The 25,797-nt window shown below is 42.2% G+C and overlaps 1 protein-coding gene across 2 annotated transcripts in view; it reads left to right on the top strand.

Moving 5' to 3' along the window:
* Positions 1–347: 347 nt before the first annotated feature.
* The window catches only part of mdga2a (MAM domain containing glycosylphosphatidylinositol anchor 2a), a 240,057-nt gene continuing 214,607 nt past the window's right edge, over positions 348–25,797 (top strand). The window contains exon 1 of one of the 2 annotated variants that reach the window (XM_052485831.1): positions 348–1,277. In XM_052485831.1, the coding sequence (XP_052341791.1) occupies positions 983–1,277 (295 nt within the window). In that variant the 5' untranslated portion in view covers positions 348–982. The remainder of the gene's footprint in view (positions 1,278–25,797) is intronic. The other variant, XM_052485830.1, reaches the window with a different exon arrangement.

Here is a 25,797-nt window from a genome sequence, read left to right as displayed (position 1 = left end):
TAATAAGCTGTTTTAAATATGACTATGGATGTACTACTGCCTCCATCAGCGGCCATTTTTAATTCTGCTTCCTGGTCAATTTTGAAATGGCCAGCCCTTCTAGGATGTTTTCATATGATCTGAGAAATGTTTATTCCAAATGTAATGCTTTTATCTGTTGCATTACATTGTTTAATGGTCAAATTGCTATTATGGCAGCCATTTGGAATTTTCCTCATAACTTGCTTCCTTTTTCAGTTAGAAATTGGCACCCCCTCTGGGATGTTTTGATATCACCTGCGGTATGTTTGTACCAAATTCCATGCTTGTATCTGCTTCATAACGTTGTTTTCGCTAAGGCCCCGGACTATGAGGAGTCATGCACTAGATGTCAGCGGGAAGCGGAGGCTTGTCGTTTCAGCGCAGTACGTAGTGCACAGCATTACTGACCATCTCAGAACCAACACATCCTCTTCAAATAATAATTTGTACAAGACACTTTCAGATTAAAACGCGCACGTAACGACGAATCGTCGTTTGCTATTTCGAGAGACACAAACTCGAGGTTTTAGGTAACCTGCATCACGAGTCAAATACGCTTCTAAAACCGGGATGTATTATCCGCCAGGGATGGCACGTTCACGGTCTTTGGCCATAGTGCTAGCATGAACGCGTCACATCCAGCGGCTCAGTGTCAGCTTCTAGGAAAACCTTTTGCCTCGCTGTCCTCGGAACACTATGGCAAGCCTTTGAGAGGGGAGGGAAAGCCGCAAGTGGATATCAGAATGTCTTTAATCTCCTTTTAGCAATGGAAGCTGCTGGAATCGGTATAAGCGTTTTCTCGAAAGAATTATCGGCGTTGCATTCTCGGTTACTTTTACAATGTCACAATCAAGGAGATCCTGTTGAGGCTTCAAAGTATGCACGGACATTGGCGATTTTGACTGATGTGCCATTGTAGGCACAACATTTACCAGTTGTTATCCATCGCGGTGAATCATTTATGCTATTACCTGCTGTCCCTGCTCCCACTGAAATATTGACAGAATCAAATTCATTTCATAGAGCATCAAATAAACATTCGTTACCCGGTGTCAATGGTGTCTCAACCAGATTTACGCTGAATCCTGGTGCGGAACCGCGGGAACTGAGTTCCGACAGGCTGCATCTCGCCTTGGGAAGAACCTATCACCATCGAAGTGGATATGTTGACATTAACGTGAAGATGGGTTTAGTTTTCGGTCTCTTGTGGCTGTTCAACATCTTTTTGGAGGGCATTCATTGCCAAGGAGTCTATGGTAAGCCAAACGCATTTCTAAATACCCAACAGCTATCATTAATACCACCAACTTGACCTTGTGAAAATTGAGTCGAATGCAAAATGTATGCTGTACGGTCCAGCTCTGTTTTCTGTAGAACTGTAAACTACAACAGGTAGCCTATATGTACTCTATGTCATCATTAAGACGCTGGCTCGCTGAAACCACAGGTGCTCTCAGGGCATTGGGCTATTCAAACCTATGGTGCATGGCTGGTTAAGGAACGCACCAGCGTAGCATTGGCACTGTTTCTGAGCGTTAAAAACAACAACGATATCCAATCGATTATGTGATTTTATTGGTCCAAACTTATATTATTCCACCACAGCGTTAGTGCGTGCTGTAAATCGACTGGCATCAACCCAAGACCGATTGCCAAGTCTCATCTACCACCCAAGGCAGCAAGAGCCTGGCAAAGGCTTCAACATCGAATCTGACGTGTAGAGCTGGTGGAATTGGATGGAATCATGTATATAAATCCTTATTGATATATCTAAATGTTGGAGTCTATCAAATCTGAATGGTTAGAGAAAAAGGTGAATTGAATGTTGAAGTTTGGAATGTGAAAATAATTTTATATGAGCAATAATGCGATTGTGGGCCCTTAAAACCAAGACCCAGAAATGATCTTGAAATAGTTTCATTACTCCATTTTATTGCCTATTAATAATCATTAGCTCAATGTCGTTCCCAGAGACTAATCATTTTACAAGATCAAATCACTGGTATTGAGAATTTGTCCCCCCAGATTCTCTGTCAGATTCTCTGTCAGATTCTCTGTCAGTCCCATGACTGTATACAGTTGAAGTCGGAAGTTTACATACACTCAGGTTGGAGTCATTAAAACTAGTTTACATACACTTAGGTTGGAGTCATTAAAACTAGTTTACATACACTTAGGTTGGAGTCATTAAAACTAGTTTACATACACTCAGGTTGGAGTCATTAAAACTAGTTTACATACACTTAGGTTGGAGTCATTAAAACTAGTTTACATACACTCAGGTTGGAGTCATTAAAACTAGTTTACATACACTCAGGTTGGCACTCAGGTTGGAGTCATTAAAACTAGTTTACATACACTCAGGTTGGAGTCATTAAAACTAGTTTACATACACTCAGGTTGGAGTCATTAAAACTAGTTTACATACACTCAGGTTGGAGTCATTAAAACTAGTTTACATACACTTAGGTTGGAGTCATTAAAACTCGTTTTTCAACCACTCCAAACTATAGTTTTGGCAAGTCGGTTAGGACATCTACTTTGCGCATGACAAGTAATTTTCCAACAATTGTTTACAGACAGATTATTTCACTTATAAATAACTCACTGTATCACAATTTCAGTGGGTCAGAAGTTTACATACACTAAATTGACTGTGCCTTTAAACAGCTTGGAAAATTCCAGAAAATGATGTCATGGCATTAGAAGTTGATAGGCTAATTGACATCATTTGAGTCAATTGGAGGTGTACCTGTGGATGTATTTCAAGGTCTACCTTAAAACTCAGTGCCTCTTTGCTTGACATCATGGGGAAATCAAAAGAATTCAGCCAAGACCTTAGAAAAAAATGTGTAAACCTTCACAAGTCTGGTTCATCCTTGTGAGCAACTGCCAAATGCCTGAAGGTACCACGTTCATCTGTACAAACAATATTACGCAAGTATAAACACCATGGGACTACGCAACTGTCATACCGCTCAGGAAGGAGACGCGTTCTGTCTCCTAGAGATGAACGTACTTTGGTTCGAGAAGTGCAAATCAATCCCAGAACAACAGCAAAGGACCTTCTGAAAATTCTGGAGGAAACCAGTACAAAGTAAATATATCCACAGTAAAACAAGTTCTATATCTACATAACCTGTAAGGCCGCTCAGCAAGGAAGAAGCCACTGCTCTAAAACTGCCATAAAAACCCAGACTACGGTTTGCAACTGCACATGGGGACAAAGATCGTATTTTTTGGAGAAATGTCCTCTGGTCTGATGAAACAAAAATATAACTGTTTGGCCATTATGACCATCGTTATGTTTAGAGGAAAAGGGGCGAGGCTTGCAAGCCGAAAAACACCACCCCAACCGTGAAGCATGGGGGTGGCAGCATCATGTTGTGGGGGTGCTTTGCTGTAGGAGGGACTGGTGCACTTCACAAAATAGATGGCATCATGAGGGAGGAAAATTATGTGGATATAGCGAAGCAACATCTCAAGACATCGGGCAGGAAGTTAAAGCTTGGTCGCAAATGGGTCTTCCAAATGGACAATGACCCCAAGCATACTTCGAAAGTTGTGGAAAATGGCTTAAAGACAACAAAGTCGAGGTATTGGAGTGGCCATCACAAAGCCCTGACCTCAGTCCTATAAAACATTTGTGGGCAGAACTGAAAAAGTGTGTGCGAGCAAGGAAGCCTACAAACTTGACTCAGTTACACCAGCTCTGTCAGGAGGAATGGGCCAAAATTCACCCAACTTATTGTGGGAAGGTTGTGGAAGGCTACTCAAAACTTTTGACCAAAGTTAAACCATTTCAAGGCAATGCTAACAAATACTAATTGACTATATGGAAACCTCTGACCCACTGGGAATGTGATGAAATAAATAAAAGCTGAAATAGATCATTATCTCTACTATTATTCTGACATTTCACATTCTTAAAATAAAGTGGTGATCCTAACTATCCTAAGATAAGGACTTTTTACTAGGATTAAATGTCAGGAATTGTGTAAAAGTGTATGTAAACTTCTGACTTGAACTGTATGTTGTGCCATATTTGATACATTGTTTAACTTAATCCATGATTGAAACCATAGGGTGGCCAATAGCCAGAGTTGGGAATGAATCAGGAGCCCTGCCTGTGGTTATGGGGTGTGTCGAGGGCACTGTCACCTGTACCATAAAGGTTCAAACCTCTTGGCATTGACTGTAGTCCACTCATATACAGGGAGTCTACACTTTTCCCCGTCTTAACAAGTTCCCAATACACAAACCCCAATGCAAACGGGGGAACATTTTTAACAAAGGCCTGTGAGGCTTTCAGGATTATTCTGCCACATGTAGCAGTTGATGGAGAACAGCTGGACCAATCAGCTATTCTCTGGGTACAGGTTGAGGACGAGCAAAAAGTTCCAGACCTTTTGACCAAAGCTGTAGTATATATTGCTCAACCAAGCAGCACTGTTTTGCCATATGTTACACGTGACCCAACCTTTATGAGGGTTTTCCTACTGGGATATGACAGACGCCATATGGTGTTGCTTAAAGGAAAGATGATTTGCTATTGTACAAGGAACCATCCAAATTAGAGAAATGTACAACGCTTTTTCTTTTAGCTTCCGGTGGCTATTGGTGCATTTTAATGTACTTCTATAATAGGAATATAGCACCATAATAACATCAGGCCAAATTGGCATAACAGCAAACCCACTTAGGGTGTACAGTAGTGGGTCTACATCACTTAGGGTGTACAGTAGTGGGTCTACATCACTTAGGGTGTACAGTAGTGGGTCTACATCACTTAGGGTGTACAGTAGTGGGTCTACATCACTTAGGGTGTACTGTAGTGGGTCTACATCACTTAGGGTGTACAGTAGTGGGTCTACATCACTTAGGGTGTACAGTAGTGGGTCTACATCACTTAGGGTGTACTGTAGTAGGTCTACATCACTTAGGGTGTACAGTAGTGGGTCTACATCACTTAGGGTGTACAGTAGTGGGTCTACATCACTTAGAGTGTACAGTAGTGGGTCTACATCACTTAGGGTGTACTGTAGTAGGTCTACATCACTTAGGGTGTACTGTAGTGGGTCTACATCACTTAGGGTGTACTGTAGTAGGTCTACATCACTTAGGGTGTACTGTAGTAGGTCTACATCACTTAGGGTGTACTGTAGTAGGTCTACATCACTTAGGGTGTACTGTAGTGGGTCTACATCACTTAGGGTGTACTGTAGTAGGTCTACATCACTTAGGGTGTACAGTAGTGGGTCTACATCACTTAGGGTGTACTGTAGTAGGTCTACATCACTTAGGGTGTACTGTAGTGGGTCTACATCACTTAGGGTGTACTGTAGTAGGTCTACATCACTTAGGGTGTACTGTAGTGGGTCTACATCACTTAGGGTGTACTGTAGTAGGTCTACATCACTTAGGGTGTACTGTAGTGGGTCTACATCACTTGGGGTGTACTGTAGTATGTCTACATCACTTAGGGTGTACTGTAGTAGGTCTACATCACTTAGGGTGTACTGTAGTAGGTCTACATCACTTAGGGTGTACAGTAGTGGGTCTACATCACTTAGGGTGTACAGTAGTGGGTCTACATCACTTAGGGTGTACAGTAGTGTGTCTACATCACTTAGGGTGTACTGTAGTGGGTCTACATCACTTAGGATGTACAGTAGTGGGTCTACATCACTTAGGGTGAACAGTAGTGTGTCTACATCACTTAGGGTGTACAGTAGTGGGTCTACATCACTTAGGGTGTACAGTAGTGGGTCTACATCACTTAGGGTGTACAGTAGTGGGTCTACATCACTTAGGGTGTACTGTAGTGGGTCTACATCACTTAGGATGTACAGTAGTGTGTCTACATCACTTAGGGTGTACAGTAGTGGGTCTACATCACTTAGGGTATACAGTAGTTGGTCTACATCACTTAGGGTGTATTGTACTAGGTCTACATCACTTAGGGTGTTCAGTAGTTGGTCTACATCACTTAGGGTGTACTGTACTAGGTCTACATCACTTAGGGTGTACAGTAGTTGGTCTACATCACTTAGGGTGTACAGTACTAGGTCTACATCACTTAGGGTGTACAGTACTAGGTCTACATCACTTAGGGTGTACAGTAGTTGGTCTACATCACTTAGGGTGTACAGTAGTTGGTCTACATCACTTAGGGTGTACAGTAGTTGGTCTACATCACTTAGGGTGTACAGTTGTGGGTCTACATCACTTAGGGTTGTGATTGGTCTTTTTCCCTTGACGTCCCTTTTGACCACCCACCCCTAAGATCTATAATCTACAAAGCATTAGTTCTGCAAGACTTCTCAAATACTAGCCACAACTGGGTCATTCTCACGAAACTGACATTTGACCCCAAAATTCTCAAGTGTCATTTTTCACTAAATTTCCTGTTAGATCACTGAGATTAGGATCTTTACTTTTTTATTTAATAATTGTTATGCATATTTTTTAAATAAAATATTATGCATTTGACCACAATTTCCACAACTACCAACACAGAAATGATCATTACCGCAACAGTTTTCAATTTCCAAAAAGTAATAAACAAATCACTTTCTAGTATTTTTTTAACATTGCTCCCCTTATGAAAAGGCCTGAGTTAAACTCAACACTGAAAATTATTGAGATTAACACTGTAATTATTAAGATGTATTTTGTAATTTCTCATTATTGTAACACAACAATTTGTTGTTGTCATAATCACTTGTCTATATGCATGTTATTTTTTATTGTATTGATTTTCACACATTTGGATAAAGAACCAAAGTCACACTATCTAATTACTCCAAAATCGCTTCTTTTATTTTTGGATTATTTCCTAAATATTGGTGCAGTACTGTAATGATGCGCAGGTATCAGAGATGAGACTGCATGTTTCGATAATGTGTGTGCATAGTTTGTCATGAACATTTTTACTGATTTGTATCAGTTTGCTATTATACAAAAATCACAGATCTTAATGCAATTTATTTAAAGTACTGTAATTACATGCATGTATTTTCAAAAGTCAAAAGTGGACCTAAATGTAACAGTAACAAAGGTAATACTTCATCCAAAGTTTTTACAAGTAGTATTGGTGTATTAGGATGTGAATATTTGTGTTGTAAGGTATTTTTAGATGTTCTGGATTGAATGGGATCCTTTGGGCAAACTGTATAACACAAAATGCATATAAATTATCTAAGACTGGGGTATCAAACAACACTATATGTAAGTGTGAAAACAGCTCCTACTTTAAGTGATGGGGTTGCTCTTTGCCTGAAACCCAAACTGTTGATTGAGGCTTAAAGTAAGTTAAACGGGGTTTATACAACCCACATTTCTTAACAAACCCCACGTAATCATATAACATTTTTTTTTTTTTAACCAAAAATGTATACAATAGGTTTAGGGAGTGGTCCTAGTAGATAAAACAAAGTTACCAGCGGAGCAGATACATTATAATTAGCTTATTATCATTACCTAATTTAAGGTTTTCATTACCAAAACAGATCTAAAAATAACGTGGTAATGAGAAATTTGTGTTTCGGTAATGAGAGGCCCTTAGGTCAATCTGTAAATAATAGGAGGCACATTATTATGAGTCAGTAAACAATTTGCCCACTTCACTAAGGCCCATTATTGCCTCCATGTTGTTAAGGTAATGGTTGTCTGACTTTTTCCCAAATGGAGCTTTTTATCCATTTCGGTAATGAGAAGGCCAAGTGGGGTAAAGGGGTGTTTGAGAATAAGAACCTCATTCTGAAAGTATATAGGCAAATAAATGAACTTTTGCTCATCTAAGTACTACTCTAGATGATGATGCATCATGGGTGAATCTAATTTTAAACATTTATTGGCGTTTTTACATGAACTTTAAAAAGTGTTACGGTAATGAGACCCCCATGTCCACAGACACTGTGTTTTTACATAATAAATAGTATCGTTTTTTATGTTAACTTCAACGAGTATACAATTTGTATGATTTATGGACAAACTACAGCAACATATGTTGTGTTTTATTCAAATAAATTAGGCTTTTCTAAAGTAAAATTGAATAAAATGATTCAATAATTTATTTCAGACACATTTTGGTAATGACAATTTGTGGTGAAATGTATCAAACTTCAGTCGAAAATGTAAAATGTATTTAAAATAATATACTTTGCCAAAAACTAGGCATCTTAGTCTACCAAATGAGAGTTGATTTTTGCAGATGCATCATGGGGTTTGTTACTCAATTTGCTACAGACATAAAACTGGTTTCATGAAAATCACCCAACTGCTGTTGGTCACATATGGTGTTACAGTACTAGGTTTAGCCGTGTTTATGCAATATTGTGCCCTTGGAGGACTTACAGTTCACATCTTTAGAAGCAGTACCAGGCCAACACAGAAATTAGTCCGTGTTTGAATCAATCAGTTCATTGATATTTTCCAACTCGTTCCCCACAGCTTATTCCCCCACCACATTTTATATTGGGAAACATTGCTGATAGTTTAGGCTACTTTGACAATGCGGTTTTATTTTTTTGTGAATACATAAAGAGGGTTTTGTAGATTTGCCACGTTGTTACTGTCTGCTCGTGTTTATCTGTAGGCAACTGTTTGCCAAGATAAAGGTTTATGTGATCAAATTCTCACTGCCATTAACGACAAACTTCAGTTATTAATGTAGTATAGTGTACTGCACGAATCTGGAGGAATATTATGCTGTCAGCATCTTTTCCGTCACAGCCAATACCAAACATTAATACTCACTCCTCGGCCCCTAATTACAATATCACTGCTTTGAAATATGCACTATGCATAGTAATTTTTATGGATTCAGTGGCTTCTACTGATAATGGTAAACCTCACTACTTTCATTCTGAAGGCAGGTTTAACTTTGATCAGCCTTTTTCTTATACTCATTTTGTGTCTTATTTAAGATCAAGTAAAACGTTTAAGTTAAATGGGTTTGACAAAAAGAGAACAAAGGCCTGAATTAATTGTCATCCTGGAAGGATTTTTGAGGTGCTAATGGTTGCCTCTGGAGTGCTGGCACAAGTATGGTGTCAAAGATTATGGTGTTTGTCAGGGATCTCGTCCTCCTCTTCTGAGGAGGAGTAGCGAGAAGGATGGGAGGACCAAAACGCAGCGTGGTAAGTGTCCATAATTTAATGAAGAAAAATGAACACTGAACAAAAACAATAAGCAACAAACGAACAGAACCGTAAGGTGAATGACAAACACTAAACAGGAAATAAACACCCACGAATCCCAGGTGGAAAAAGGCTACCTAAGTATGATTCTCAATCAGGGACAACAATTGACAGCTGCCTCTGATTGAGAACCATACTAGGCCGAACTCAAAAACCAACAGAAAAACAGACTGCCCACCCAACTCACGCCCTGACCATACTAAAACAAAGATAAAATAACCCCCCAAAGGTGCGGACTCTGGCCGCAAAACCTAAACCTATAGGGGAGGGTCTAGGTAGGTGGGTGTGTGTCCGCGGTGGCGGTTCTGGCGCGGGACGTGGACCCCACTCCACCCTAGTCCTTCTCCACCTCTCTATTCGCCTCCGTGGCCTCTTAAGAGCGGCGACCCTCGCCGCCGACCTCGGACTGGGGACCCTCGCCAAGGGTCTCGAATGGACGGGAGATTCCGGCAGCGCCGGACGGACGGAAGATTCCGGCAGCACCTGACAGGCGGGAGACCGGCAGCACCGGACAGGCGGGAGACTCCGGCAGCACCGGACAGGCAGCTCTGGCAGCTCCTGGCTGACTGACTGCTCTGGCAGCTCCTGGCTGACTGACGGCTCTGGCAGCTCCTGGCTGACTGACGGCTCTGGCAGCTCCTGGCTGACAGACGGCTCTGGCAGCTCCTGGCTGACTGACGGCTCTGGCAGCTCCTGGCTGACTGACGGCTCTAGCAGCTCCTGGCTGACTGATGGCTCTGGCAGCTCCTGGCTGACTGGCAGCTCCTGGCTGACTGACGGCTCTGGCAGCTCCTGGCTGACTGACGGCTCTGGCAGCTCCTGGCTGACTGACGGCTCTGGCAGCTCCTGGCTGACTGACGGCTCTGGCAGCTCCTGGCTGACTGACGACTCTGGCAGCTCCTGGCTGACTGACGGCTCTGGCAGCTCCTGGCTGACTGGCAGCTCAGGACAGACTGGCGCCTCTGGCAGCTCATGACAGACGGGAGACTCTGGCAGCTCAGGACAGACGGGAGACTCTGGCAGCTCAGGACAGACGGGAGACTCTGGCAGCTCAGGACAGACGGGAGACTCTGGCAGCCCAGGACAGACTGGAGACTCTGGCAGCCCAGGACAGACGGGAGACTCTGGCAGCCCAGGACAGACGGGAGACTCTGGCAGCTCAGGACAGGCGGGAGACTCTGGCAGCTCAGGACAGGCGGGAGACTCTGGCAGCTCAGGACAGGCGGGAGACTCTGGCAGCCCAGGACAGACGGGAGACTCTGGCAGCTCAGGACAGGCGGGAGACTCTGGCAGCCCAGGACAGACGGGAGACTCTGGCCGCTCAGGACAGACCGGAGACTCTGGCAGCCCAGGACAGACGGGAGACTCTGGCAGCCCAGGACAGACGGGAGACTCTGGCCGCTCAGGACAGACTGGTGCCTCTGGCAGCTCAGGACAGACGGGAGACTCTGGCAGCTCAGGACAGACGGTAGACTCTGGCAGCTCAGGACAGATGGGAGACTCTGGCAGCCCAGGACAGACGGGAGACTCTGGCAGCTCAGGACAGGCGGGAGACTCTGGCAGCCCAGGACAGACGGGAGACTCTGGCCGCTCAGGACAGACCGGAGACTCTGGCAGCCCAGGACAGACGGGAGACTCTGGCAGCCCAGGACAGACGGGAGACTCTGGCAGCTCAGGACAGACGGGAGACTCTGGCAGCTCAGGACAGACGGTAGACTCTGGCAGCTCAGGACAGACGGGAGACTCTGGCCGCTCAGGACAGATGGGAGACTCTGGCCGCTCAGGACAGACGGGAGACTCTGGCAGCGCTGGAGAGGAGGAAGGCTCTGGCAGCGCTGGACAGGAGGGAGCACCTGTAGGGAGAAGACAGAGAGACAGCCTGGTGTGGGGGGCTGCCACCGGAGGGCTGGTACGTGGAGGTGGCACTGGACAGACCGGACCGTGAAGTCGCACTGGAGCTCTTGAGCACCGAACCTGCCCAACCTTACCTGGTTGAATGCTCCCCGTAGCCAGGCCAGTGCGGCGAGGTGGAATAGCCCGCACTGGGCTGTGCTGGCGAACCGGGGACCCCATGAGCAAGGCTGGTGCCATGTACACCGGCCCGAGGAGAAGCACTGGAGTCCAGATGCACTGAGCCAGCTTCATGGCACCTGGCTCGATGCCCACTCTAGCCCGGCCGATACGAGGCGCTGGGATGTACCGCACCGGTCTATGCACACGCACCGGGGACACCGTGCGCCTCACGGCATAACATGGTGCCTGCCCGGTCCCTCTCTCTATCCTGTAAGCACGGGAAATTGGCGCAGGTCTCCTAGCTGCCTTCGCCACACTCCCCGTGTGCCCCCCCCAATACATTTTTGGGGCTGCCTCTCGGGCTTCCAGCCGCGCTGCCGTGCTGCCTCCTCATACCACCGCCTCTCGGCTCTCGCTGCCTCCAGCTCAGCCTTGGGGCGGCGATATTCTCCAGCCTGTGCCCATGGTCCCTTGCCGTCCAGAATCTCCTCCCAAGTCCATGAGTCCTGCGATCGCTGCTGCTGCCCGTAACATTTTTGACTTTTTTTTTGTAGCAAACTTAGATTGTGATTTTTACAGTATCTTGTAGTGTTCAGTAAATTACTGCTGTGACAGTAGGCATACATCATGTACATTTGCTGCTGACAATGATTTAATTGCAGGCTTACATTAAATGCCGTAAATCAAATAAATCTCTGCAGCATTAAAATATAGTTGCATTGCTTTCCGTTTCTTTCAATGATTTTGAAGTCTACAAAACATTGAAAATGGCGTAGAAATGTACTTCTAAGCTATTCAAATTAATGCTGATTTGCGAAAGATTCATATATATTTTTGTTGACTTTTCTTAAGTTCTTAGTTCTTCATCCAATTCTCTTGGATCCGGGCCCTCTCACTCCCTAGCAGTGTGAACCATATTCAAATGAGTCTTCTCTCACCCACCTGCTCCTCTCTATTTTACAGATCCTCAGAGGGGTAGACTTGATCCATGGGTCAGATACGCTGTAGCCTCAGCTCCAGGCTTCCTACACTTGGGAGTATGGTAACACAAGACTAGATACTGTGTTACTGAATAAAGGCAGGTCAAATTCATTCAGATTTTTCTACACAAACATATGCACACATCTTCAACCCTTTTTCATTGATGATGTCGCCTCTGCCTCATGTAATCGACACAAACTTATAACCACGGGCCTCAGAGATACCCGATTCCCTAGTCACATTCAGTTAGTTTATCGCCTTGGGAACACACTGCAACAAACAGAAGTATACGCCGCTATGTGGAGCATTCGGCTCAGTTCAAGTAACAATAAGGCATTTCTCGAAGGCATACGATCAGTCTGCAGTCTTTCAGTGGGTGGTGTGAACGTTGACCCCTGAGCCTGAATGCTTCAAGTCAGTCTTCCATGATTTAACACAGTATATTATGCCTTGTTGGTGCAGCACTACTGTACTGTAGGTTCAACCATCTGCAGACCAGAGAATCAAAAATGTCCCAGTGATCATTTTCATGAATCATTTAGCTGTGATGAGGCGGTAATGTACTTTAGTTACAGCACACTACCGCAGAATAAGATACTTCACAGGACAAACAATCGCTCCATCCTTCCTTTCGCTAGCCTCTGCAAACAAAAATAGTCATTGTTCACAGAGAAAAGTGTATTTTTAAAGCGGCTGCTGCCATTAGATTTGATTATTAAGACACTTGTCACATCTCGAGCATGCATTGCTCAGCATTACAGGGACTGCTGTGATTAAAATGACTGGTGATGCTGGGTCAGTGAAAGCAACAATGCATATACTGTACCAGGGGTTAATCCCATCGCTCGGGGATCAGGTCGGATGACTTCAGGTCACTGTTTGACGTCAGTCCCAACGAGCACAGCTGACTTTGCACAGCGACAGACAAGAGGGAAACCTCTAGGATCCCTAAGAGCTTAAGAACAGAATGCTGGAACAGCTGAGGCCTGTACAAATAACCGGAACTGTGTCCAAACAGTATTGATTGTCTTTAAAATACTCTTTGAGCATTTGATTGAGCCTTCCTTGGAGTGCCAGATGGACAGGGTTTGCATTTCTGAGACCGTTCGTTCCACTGAGCCAGCCAAGCTCAATCAAGCACAGCTAAAGAAAACAAATACTATTTGACCCCACGCGGGTCTGCAAATAACCTGTGTAGATAAAGATGATTGCTGCACTTTTCGTAACGTGGTTTTCCACAGTGCTTGTTCACACTGTCCGCTGAAGAGAAGCCAAGCTTTGAAATAGATATTTCTGTGATATTGAGAGGTTGTTGTGAGGTTGAGAGGTTGTTGTGAGGTTGAGAGGTTGTTGTGAGGTTGAGAGGTTGTTGTGAGGTTGAGAGGTTGTTGTGAGGTTGAGAGGTTGTTGTGATATTGAGAGGTTGTTGTGAGGTTGAGAGGTTGTTGTGATATTGAGAGGTTGTTGTGAGGTTGAGAGGTTGTTGTGAGGTTGAGAGGTTGTTGTGATATTGAGAGGTTGTTGTGAGGTTGAGAGGTTGTTGTGATATTGAGAGGTTGTTGTGAGGTTGAGAGGTTGTTGTGAGGTTGAGAGGTTGTTGTGATATTGAGAGGTTGTTGTGAGGTTGAGAGCAACAGTACCCATTATACTAAGTATATATTTTTCGCTATTTATTTTCATTTGGAATGAAATGAGCAGCTCTGAGCATGGTATCTTCACCATCGATACTTTGAGCATAAGAAGCCACCCGAGAGGCTAACGGCGAGGTCAAGACAGGAATAAAAGTGAACAGTCGGACGGGGTGATTTTCAGTAGCATTTTGAGGATTATGAAAAGTCTCCATAATTCAATAATTCATTGTAATGTAATAATATTTTTTTAAATTTATTCTCCCCTCTGTTTCCCAGATAATTATCATCTGCTAAAGAGTCAAGACTGTTGTGATACACACAGTTACATAACCACACATATGAATTACTCTATTATACGGATGGTTGGAACATGGAAAATAGGTCTCTTACACAACCTTATTTTCACCACATCTTGGCATTTACATTGTTATTGCATTCACATCCCTCTCATTGACTGAAATATTGTTGGATGTATTACATATAGGACATTATATATTTTATGATAGGATAGAATATATTGCATGTAAGGACAACTACAGCAGTTTGTTGACAGACAGTGATATTGTGTGACTCAATGTATGTGCTCATTTGTCCCTCGTTAATCTGCACTGCCCACATAATGGCATTCTGTGGCCTTAGGAAGCCATCTGCCAGAGAGAGAGAGAGTGCTGGATGTTTTATCAACACACACAGATTAGGCAAATGCTCGGTTCACAGAGCACTGGAGAAGCCAGTTACAGATGAGGAACAACTGAAGCCCTCTCAATTAAGTTGAAAAGCCACTATCTTTCCGCGGGTTCAGTGTTCGACTGCTGACTCGCACTAAGAGAGTCCGACACTGATATTCTGTTAATGTTAGCAGATCTTTTTTTGATTCGTTGCCACACAATGCCAAACACTTCAATTCGTCACATGGTCCATATGGTAGAAATACGAAACAAAAATCTAAACGCAACATGTAACGTGTTGGTCCCATGTTTCATGAGCTGAACTGGGGATGATGGTGCTGAGGAGTATTTCTCTGTATTTCTGTCAGTAATAAAGCCCTTTCGTGGGGGAAAAAAAATCAAATTCTGATTGGCTGGGCCTGGCTCCCCAGTGGGTGTCCCTATGCCCTCCATGGCCTGCCCATGGCTGCACCCCTGCCCAGTCATGTGAAATACACATATTTAGGCTTTAATGGATTTATTTCAATTGGCTGATTTCCTTATATGAACTGTAACTCAGTAAAAATGTAGAAATTTTTGCACGTTGTGTTTTTATAGTTTTGTTCAGTTTATTATAACTTCAGTTGAACATGATAAATCCGAGTCATTTTTCCCATTGACAGCACCTCTTGTTAACATCTCTCTCCAAGGGGACAATCTCTGACAGTGGCGATACGAGTTTAAACATGAATTGAAGGTGACAGATGGCAGATTTGTGCAAAATACACACCTCTTTTGTGACTGTCAGTTTAAGCCTTTGTGGGATAGTTATGTATGGCACTGTATTTACAATATATTGATATATCATGTCACATGGTATATGATTTTTGTGACTTGCCTTGACAAGAATGAAATAGCCACAGGTGGTACTGCTATTGGACATCTTAGGATATCAGAATCAGTGATGTCCCATTGGTTTAAGGAGATGCCCTGTCCATTTCCACTGCTGTGTCCTCCGGAGAGAGTGGGCCCGTATAACATTGAGTGGTGAGGCTTGGCCCGCAGCCTGGCCTGCTTCTTTTCCAGCTCGCCTTCTTCCTGTTATTACCCTCATTACGCAGAGGACACCTCCTCACCACTCACGCACCAGAGGGTGTAGTGGAGAAATCAGTCATCCTCACATCTGGAGGCCACCAGTTAAAGCCAAAGATTATTATTGGCTAGCTTTGCACAGTACTGTGGTTCTGATAAACCCTACGGCAATGGGTTCTGCATGCATTATTGATAGACGAACATGAACATACAGAATCCTGGCTACATTAGTACATACAGTGCAGTGCCTTCAGAAATACCCCTTGATTTATTCTACATTTTGTTGTTACAGCATGAATTCAACACAGATTAAATATATATGTTTTCTCACCCATCTACACACAATACCCCATAATGACAAAGTGACAACATGTTTTTAGACATTTTAGCAAATGTATTGAAGATGAAATGAAGAAAATCTAATTTGTATAAGTATTCACACCCCTGAGCCAATACATGTTAGAATCACATCGTCTTTCTGGGTGAGTCTCTAAGAGCTGTGTGTCTTTCTTGGTGAGTCTCTAAGAGCTGTGAGTTTTTCTTGGTGAGTCTCTAAGAGCTGTGAGTCTTTCTGGGTGAGTCTCTAAGAGCTGTGTGTCTTTCTTGGTGAGTCTCTAAGAGCTGTGAGTTTTTCTTGGTGAGTCTCTAAGAGCTGTGAGTTTTTCTTGGTGATTCTCTAAGAGCTGTGTGTCTTTCTGGGGAAGTCTCTTAAGAGCTGTGAGACATTCTTGGTGAGTCTCTAAGAGCTGTGAGTCTTTCTGGGTGAGTCTCTAGGAGCTGTGAATCTTTCTGGGTGAGTCTCTAAGAGTTGTGAGTCTTTCTTGGTGAGTCTCTAAGAGCGTTGCACTCCTGGATTATATAATATTAGCATATTATTGTTTTTTAAATTCTTCAAGCTCTGTCAAGTTGGTTGTTGATCATTGCTAGACAGCCATTTTCAAGTCTTGCCATAGACTTTCAAGATGATTTATGTCAAAACTGTAACTAGGCCATTTAGGAGAATTCAATGTCATCTTGGTAAGCAACTCCAGTGTAGATTTGGCCTTGTGTTTTAGGTTATTGTCCTGCTGAAAGGTGAATTGGATTTTGCCTGCTCTTACTTCTATTCCGTTTCTGTTTATCATTAAAAAAACTCCCTTGCCGATGACAAGCATACCCATAATATGATGCAGCCACCACCATGGTTGAGAAGAGTGTTACTCATTGATGTGTTGTGTTGGATTTGCATTATGACACTTTGTATTCAGGACATAAAGTAGATTTCTTTGCAACATTTTTTGCAGTTTTACTTTAGTGCCTTGTTGCAAACAGGATGCATGTTTTGGAATATTTTTATTCTGTACAGGATTCTTTCTTTTCACTCTGTCAATTAGGTTAGTATTTGCGAGGCATTGGAAAACCTCCCTGGTCTTTGTGGTTGAATCTGTGTTTGGAGTTCACTGCTCGACTGAGCGACCTAACAGATAATTTTATGTGTGGGGTATAGCGATGAGGTAGTCATTCAAAAGATCATGTTAAACACTATTATTACACACAGAGTGAGTCCATGTAACTTATTATGTGACTTGTTAAGCAAATGTTTACTCCTGAAGTTATTCAGGCTTATTTAGGAGTTGATTAATTATTGACTCAAGACATTTCAGCTTTTATTTTTTTTATTTTTTTCAAAAAACATAATTCTGCTTTGACATTATGTGTAGGCCAGTGACCCCGCCAAAAATCTCTATTTAATCCATTTTAAATTCAGACTGTAACACAACAAGATGTGGAAAAAGTCAAGGGGTGTGAATACTTTCTGAAGGCACTGTATGTTGTCATTGCTGTCTAATACACGATAAGGCATATTTATTCAACCAGTAATACTTTCCCTCTGATTGTGTTTGATCAAGTGCTATTTGTAACTTCTTGTGCCTTCTATGTCAAAATGTGATATTTTTTATCCTGCATATATTTTAAAACTGCAGAAACTGTACACTTTGCAGATTTCCTACAGCATCATATCATTCGATACTCATAAAGAATTCCTCTTGGGTGTAGTGGTGTCCATGATCTTATGAGAAGGAGTTTGGATACCTAAATATTGTTGATGTAGTCCTCGAGCAGCGTCTATGTCATCTATTATTAATGCTTATATTAAAAGTCTTTGGGAGGCATCCACCCGCGACGATACGGTTCCTTTACAAAGGTAGATTGGAGCTTGTCCAGAGAAACAATGTTTTCAAAGCATATCATATCAATCCAATCAATATCACTTAAAGGTGCTGGGTAAAGCTTCCCATCAACTAGCCGATACGGAAAAACCTTCATAATCTCCCAAATATGATGGACAGATGCCTCAACGAAATTCGGTTCTCAGTTTTGTATTTTTTTTGTTCGGTCTATATTTTGTTGTATTTGTAATCCCATTTTCGAACCGGTCTAGTAAAATGGGAAGGTTAAGTAATAACACAGACGACTACTGAATATATATTTATATATTTTTAAATATTGTTATGTCACTGCTTTTATTATTATGCCAAAAAGGAAGTGCTGCTCAGCGTTTGGCATTATGATGACGGGACGTTGGAGCATCACCAACCTCTCTAGGATCAGGAGGATATCAAGCTTTACATTTTAAAACCCAGAAAAAGGCCCAGCATTGAACTTGATTATGTAACATACTGTTTCTCAGAATGTTATGGAATTATTGACTGGACTGATTCCCGAGGAATAAATACGACTTGATAAGGTACAAGCATCAGAACTACAGATCCAACATGTTTTACATGAACATGACGATACAAATAGCTGTAGCTTTTTAGTACTGTCCACAACATTGCTGAAGCCCTTACAGTACAACACAGCTGCATTCTACAGGGCTTTACTCTGACCAAGAATGAAACGTGTAGGTGGCTGTTGTTTTGGGAAGTCGGGGGTGCAGGGGGGCAGGGAGGAGCAGGTAGCTGCCTATTGGCTATTCAGCAGCCTGTTGGTCTCAGGGGTAGGAGCTATTGGCCAGTCTGACAGTTTTTGCCATGATACTCCTATACAGCGATGGAGGTGGGGAGAACAGGCCGTGGTTTCGGGTGGCTGAGGTCCTTGATGATCTTCATGGCCTTCCTATGACAACCTAGTGTTGTAGATGTCCTGGAGGGCAGGCAGTGAGCACCCAATGGTGTGTTCGGCTGAGCGTACCACACTCTCTATATAGCCTTGTGGCTCTACAGTGTAGTCTGCTGGATAGACTGCCTCTGGTCTGCAGACCGTGGGAGAGACTTATAAAGTCTAAAAGTAACATTGGAGGTTACCCCCAGTGGGTTTCGGTTAGCGCTCTCTCCGTTTCTGTGTTTATCAAGTCATTAGCTGTAGATTTAGAGGGAATGCCTGTTAATAAGTGGTAATGACTGTTAATGAGGATATAGCACTGCAGATTACTGGGAGCAATATGGGCGCGCTTCATTTTGTGCCTGACTGCAGACTGTGAATTATTATCTATGGTATTTCACCTTAACTAGTAGCTACCTCAGTCTCATCAAAGGCAAAGGAATGGACATCGTGGAGAATGGCTTAGGGGCATAGTTGGCTTGGGAGCAAATCTGTCGTCACACTTTGGTCTACATTGTGTGTAAATATCCCAGAAGAGGAGAGATGGTGTCAGTTAACCAGCATGCACCTCAAACTTCACGTCCACGGCACGCCAACACATGCCTAAGGTTTCAGTTCGACATGAGACAAAACTAAGGATTGGCTGTAGTGCAACGAGGTAGAGCCCACCATTATTATTCTTAAACATTACCCTCGTCATATATGCCCTTTGCAAGACATTAGCATGAAAAAAGAGGACAGAATTCCATTAGAGGAAGGTGCATCGCCTCCTTTACCATTTTGCCTGTTCTCTCCCCAGAAAACAATGTGATCAGCCGAATCAAATCAAATCAAATCAAATTGATTTATATAGCCCTTCGTACATCAGCTGATATCTCAAAGTGCTGTACAGAAACCCAGCAAGCAATGCTGTTTGGGGTTCCAAAAGATGGGGTTCCAAAAAATGGGTTCCAAAAGAACCCTTTTGGAACCCATTTTTCTTAAGAGTACAGTGTGTGGCATTTATTTTTAAGTACTAGTAATGGTCTCTGACAATTTATATACATCGGTAGATTATACATCGGTAGATTTCTGTGTTTAAACTACAGAGACAAACGATCTACAGAGGATGCGGTGTTGAGAGTTTGCCACCGATGTCCGGTTTTATTTTATTGAAGTATATAAATGGAACACAAAAAACTCAAATCACTTTTGCCATTGAAAGTGTTTGTATCAATCCAGAGATTGATACAAACAAAATCATACATTGTTATTACCGGATGAATTCTGAAAAGCTTTTTTTTCTCCAAAGTGTTTCAACCAGACGTCCACTTAGGTCAATGCTGTAGTACATTAGACATAAAACACGAGTGAGAGAAATCTCTGTTTACATTACAAGTATGTAACCCCTGTTTACAGACAGCAGGATCGAGGCAGAGATTATAGTATTAGGCAAGCATTAATATTCCACATCAAAACATTTTATCTTAGAGATGAGAAAAATCGTTACCTCTGGGAAAAGATCACAGTATCTGGATTAAGTGTATGTTTATAGGATATTGGTATTACACTATTATGTAACATTCACATTCTGTTAAATTCAGATCTGAGGCCACAAAGCAGAAACTTTAGGTCTCCGTGTTTTGGAGGAACTGGGTGGGGGAGGGGGGGTACTCACCAGTGATTCCTTTTTTGTGCAGACATTCATTGTTTAGTAGAAACATTGTGTTGTCCCCCCTAACCTTCAACTGTGTATGCATCCAAAAAGCAGCTTGGAGGCTCTGCTAAACTCACCACATAAACTGGAAATGTTTAAGGAGAATTAATGTGATCACTAATGTGTTAGTGTCTTGATGAGTGTCATGATGTGATTAGCTTGTGGACATAATTTAAAAGATGTACACACACACCATTCAGCGATTTATTTAGATATATATTTTTCTTCACAATATGCTCTGCTATCATGCGGAACTACAAACGGTAGCACACGTGAGTTGATTACGGCAGGGTTTTGTCTCCGTGCAGCCATGTTGCCAATACATCTTTATGTCCAGTTATTCATCTTAGAACTACTCTTAGTGTCTCTCTATCCGATACTTGAAAGTGGAAGTCATTTGGTCCACGGTCCGTTCCACATAGGATACTTTGACTAAAGTGCTTTAGGGAAGTGGATAGAATGCCAGTAAGTAGAGAACAGTATGATGGCATTCGAATTGCTGACCTGATCTGCCTTGAGTTTCCCTCCACTCTCAAAACGGTTAGTTTTGTTGGACGGACTTAAAAGAATGAGTACAATTAGGAAGAAGTAGAGTTGAGAAAGGGGGAGTAGCACAGCGTCCTTGGCAGAGCATGGGCTCTAAATACACCGCCATGTTGAGGCACTAATCGTCTTGGTCCGTTCAAACAGCCCCTGACCTTCATCTTGATGGGCCTTAATTGCGTTTAGTGTGTGCCATTTAGAGTGTCTCCCATGCATCAGCATCTTTCTCCGGGCTGCCTTAGTTTGATCAGACATAATGTGCAGCAATGAATACATTCACTCCAGATATAACCTTGACAGTCCTTCCCAAGGACGATTTTAGTTTGAATCCGTCTTTCGTGGTGCGTTTACAGTTAAGTGTGTATGCCAGAAGAAACAAAGGACATTTGTTCAAGACTTGGACTTGGACTCGACTATTAGTGATTTTGTCAGAAAGTCTCTCTCTCTTTGTTGATTTAACATGCTAGCTACAACACTTAGGTAGCTACAACACTTAGGTAGCTACAACACTTAGGTAGCTACAACACTTAGGTAGCTACAACACTTAGGTAGCAGGACGAATTCACCGCAATCCACAAAACCATTATAGGGCAGAGAGTAGAAAGGGCTGATACCGCTGTTTTCACTTCCTTTTGATCTTTCTGCGTCTTAAATGGGGTTCTCTCTTAAATGGGATTCTCTCTCTTAAATGGGGGTCTCTCTTAAATGGGATTCTCTCTCTTAAATGGGATTATCTCTCTTAAATGGGGGTCTCTCTCTTAAATGGGGTTCTCTCTCTTAAATGGGATTCTCTCTCTTAAATGGGATTCTCTCTCTTAAATGGGGTTCTCTCTCTTAAATGGGATTCTCTCTCTTAAATGGGGGTCTCTCTCTTAAATGGGGTCTCTCTCTTAAATGGGGTCTCTCTCTTAAATGGGGTTCTCTCTCTTAAATGGGGTCTCTCTCTTAAATGGGGTTCTCTCTTAAATGGGATTCTCTCTCTTAAATGGGGGTCTCTCTCTTAAATGGGGTCTCTCTCTTTAATGGGGTCTCTCTCTTAAATGGGGTCTCTCTCTTAAATGGGGTTCTCTCTCTTAAATGGGGGTCTCTCTTAAATGGGGTTCTCTCTCTTAAATGGGGTTCTCTCTCTTAAATGGGGTTCTCTTTGCATCAACATAGACTGTATTAGCTAGTTACTAATGTGCAACACTGTAAGATTCTGTGTTGCTTTCAACGTTATGAAATGTAGCTTCAAAGATTGTTGGAATCGACTTGAGTATAAAGGGGTCAGAATTGGACTTTCAAGGGTTAATGACTTGACTACATCATGTACAGTACACACAATACTCAAGATATTACAGTGGTTTTAATATTCAATGCTACACGTTAGGAACTTGCTATCATTATGCATTCTACATTGCCACTCAATATTTTATGAAAAGGTTGAATCTCCAGCATTCCAGGTGTTTGGATGCCCTCAAAAAAAAAATATATATTTTTATATACATTTTTGTTGCACGGTAGCTAGTCAGGGTAGGATATAGGGCAAATAGATTGAGCTTCATTGGAATTCTTGACAGTACATTTTTTACATGTGAATGCGGGAATTGATGACTGGGGGAGAATAAAAAAATAAAAAAAAGATGTTGTTGCATTTGCCTTTCTTTGTATTCCCCCAATGGACTTTTGTCATGGAAGATTAATGTTGTAAATGTATGCTGTGTCGTCAACCGTTTCCAAGTCTTTATGCATTAGAGGTAATCTGAAATACTCCTGGTGGTTGGATGATTTCAACATGTTTTGGTGAAGCTCTATTTTGTGCATGACCTGCTTTGTTGCTTCCAATTCCTATGTATGTGACACCTATGGAGTTCCCTCGTTTGTACTGTATTATGTAATTACAATGATAGCTTGTGAGGGTTGAATATAAATGTCAAAATACAGCAGGCTATGGTCAGCCTCCATCGTTAAGGGTGGATTATTAGAATGGTCGGGCAGGAAATGATTCATGCGGCATTAGAACAATAGAGTGCGCACTGCCTTCAGAAAGTATTCACACCCCTTGACTTATTCTACATTTTGTTGTGTTACGGCCTGAATTCAAAATGGATTACATTTTTTTCTCTCTCTCACCCATCTACACACAATACCCCATAATGATAAAGGGAAAACATGTTTTTTAAAAATTTAGCAAATGAATTGAAAATGAAATACAGAAAATATCTAATTTAACATACGTATTCACACCTGAGTCAATACTTTGGCGACGATTATAGCTTTGAGTCGTCTTGGGTATGTCCGTATCTGCTTTGCACATCTGGATTTGAGGATTTTCTCCCATTCTTGCTTGCAGATTTTCTCAAACTCTGTTAAGTTAGATGGGGAGTGATGGTGAACAGCAATCTTCAAGTCTTTCCACAGATTGTTAGTGGGATTCATGTCTGGGCTTGGGCTGGGCCCCTCAAGGACTTTCAGATTATTGTTCCGAAGTGATTCTAGCTTTGCTTTGGCTATATGCTTGTGGTCATCGACCTGTTGGAATGTAAATCTTCGCCCCCAGTCTAAGGTCGTTTGCACTCTGAAGCAGGTTCTCATCCAGGATTGGCCTGTATTTGGCTCCATTCATTGTTCCCACTATCCTTACTAGTCTCCCAGTTCCTGCTGCTGAAAAGCATCCCCATAGCACGATGCTGCCACCACCATGCTTCATGGTAGGAATTATGTTTTATTTTTTATTTAACCAGGCTAGTCAATTAAGAACCAATTCATATTTACAATGATGGCTTGGCAAGAGGCAAAAGGCCTGGGATTAAGAAAAGCACAAACAAAAACAATGCAAGACAAAAGGGAAGAGACTGGCAACAGCACAAATACAACAGCAGACCGACTGTGTGTGTGTGTGTGTGTGTGTGTGTGTGTGTGTGTGTGTGTGTGTGTGTGTGTGTGTGTGTGTGTGTGTGTGTGTGTGTGTGTGTGTGTGTGTGTGTGTGTGTGTGTAAAACAACATGCTTCCTTACATAAGACAACGCAAACTAGTGACAACTAGAAACAATTACATGTCTTAACTAATAAAACCCAATAAATGTTAGATGTATGATGGGCTGTGCCTGGTGCATTCAGGCCAAAGAGTTACATTTTCTGTCTCATCAGACCACATATGCTTTTGCCTTATGCTCTCAGTCTTTCATGTGTCCTTTGGTGTGCTGTCATGTGCCTTTTTTCTCAGGAGTGGCTTCTGTCTGGCCACTCTCCCTTAAAGCCCAGATTGGTGAAGTGCTGTAGATAAAGTCTTGTCCTTCTGGCAGGTTCTCCCATCTCAGCCAAGGAACTCTGTAGTTTTATCAGAGTGGTCATTGGGTTCTTGGTCATCTCCCTGACCAAGGTCCATCTTACCTGGTTTGCTCAGTTTGGTCAGATGGCAAGCTCGAGGAGGTCGTTACATATTTTTTCAATTTCCCAATGACGGAGATCACTGTCCTCTTGGGAACTTTCAACACTCTAGATTAGAGGTCGACCGATTAATTTTAAAAAATATATTTATTATTATTTTACACCTATATAAAACTAGGCAAGTCAGTTATTATTAAGAACACATTCTTATTTACAATGACGGCCTAGGAACACTTTGTTTTTGCATTATTTAAACCAAATTGAACATGTTTCATTATTTATTTGAGGCTGATTTTATTGATGTATTAAATTAAGTTAACATAAGTGTTAATTCAGTATTGTTGTAATTGTCATTATTACAAATACATTGTAAAAAATTTTGCCGATTTAATCGGTAGCGGATTTTTTGGTCCTCCAATAATCGTTATCGGTATCGGCGTTGAAAAATCATAATCGACCTCTACTCTAGATATTGTTTTCTACCCTTCCTCACATATATGCCTCATCACAATTATATCTCAGAGATCTACAGACAGTTCCTTGGACTTCATGGTATAGGTTCTGCTCTGATATGCACTGTCAACTGTGGGACCTTATATAGACAGGTGTGTTTCATGTCCAAACGATTGACTTGGCCATAGGTGGACTACCATCAAATCATCTCAAGGATGATGAAAGGAAATTGGATGCACCTGAGCTCAACTTTGAGAGTCATAGTAAAGGGTTGTGAATACTTATGTGAATTAGATATTTCTTTATTTCATTTTCATATAAATTTACAAACATTTCTAAAAACATGTTTTCACTTTGTCATTATGTGGTATTGTGTGTAAGTGTAAATTCAGGCTGTAACACAACACAATGTGGAAATGAGTCAAGGTGTATGAATCACAGGAGGCTGCTGAAGGGAGGATGGTCATCATAATGGCTGTAATTGAGTGAATGGAATGTTGTCAAACACCATGGAAACCATGTGTTTGACGAGTTCGATCCCATTCAATTTATTCCGTTCCAGCCGTTACTATGAGCCGGTCCTCCCTAATTAAGGTGTCACCAACCTCCTGTGGTATGACTACTTTCTGAAGGCACTGTATGTGCGAAGGTGATTAGGTTGTCACTCAGCCAGTATATTTAGGTTACACTTAATATTTGGTACCTTTCAACTGTTATTTAGTGGCCTTAAACTATAGTTGCATTTCAGAAAGCACAATGAGGCTGGAGAAAGAGCCCTTTTAAGGGCATGCAGGACTGAATTTGAAAGAAATGACAGTGACGAATGGACAAAGAAGAAGAAAACGTCTGTGTCGATAACTCAGTAAAAGTTGTTTTCATGTCTCTGCTATCTGTCGTTTTGGGGTCAAGCAGATCGAATCTGAAATCCCCATTCCAGTCCAGGGCTTCCTTTTGCGGAAGATACAGATCAACTAGCCTGAATTGTAACAGTTGAACTGTGTGTTTTCCATCAATGTGCTATAGCCATGGTACGTTGGGCCTTTTTCGGTGTTGGTATCGGGACA

The sequence above is a fragment of the Oncorhynchus keta genome, chromosome 29 (genome assembly GCF_023373465.1).
Source record: "Oncorhynchus keta strain PuntledgeMale-10-30-2019 chromosome 29, Oket_V2, whole genome shotgun sequence".
Lineage (NCBI taxonomy): Eukaryota > Metazoa > Chordata > Actinopteri > Salmoniformes > Salmonidae > Oncorhynchus > Oncorhynchus keta.
The sequence above is the reverse complement of the archived record's forward strand: the minus strand, read 5'-3'. Positions and strand labels throughout refer to the sequence as shown.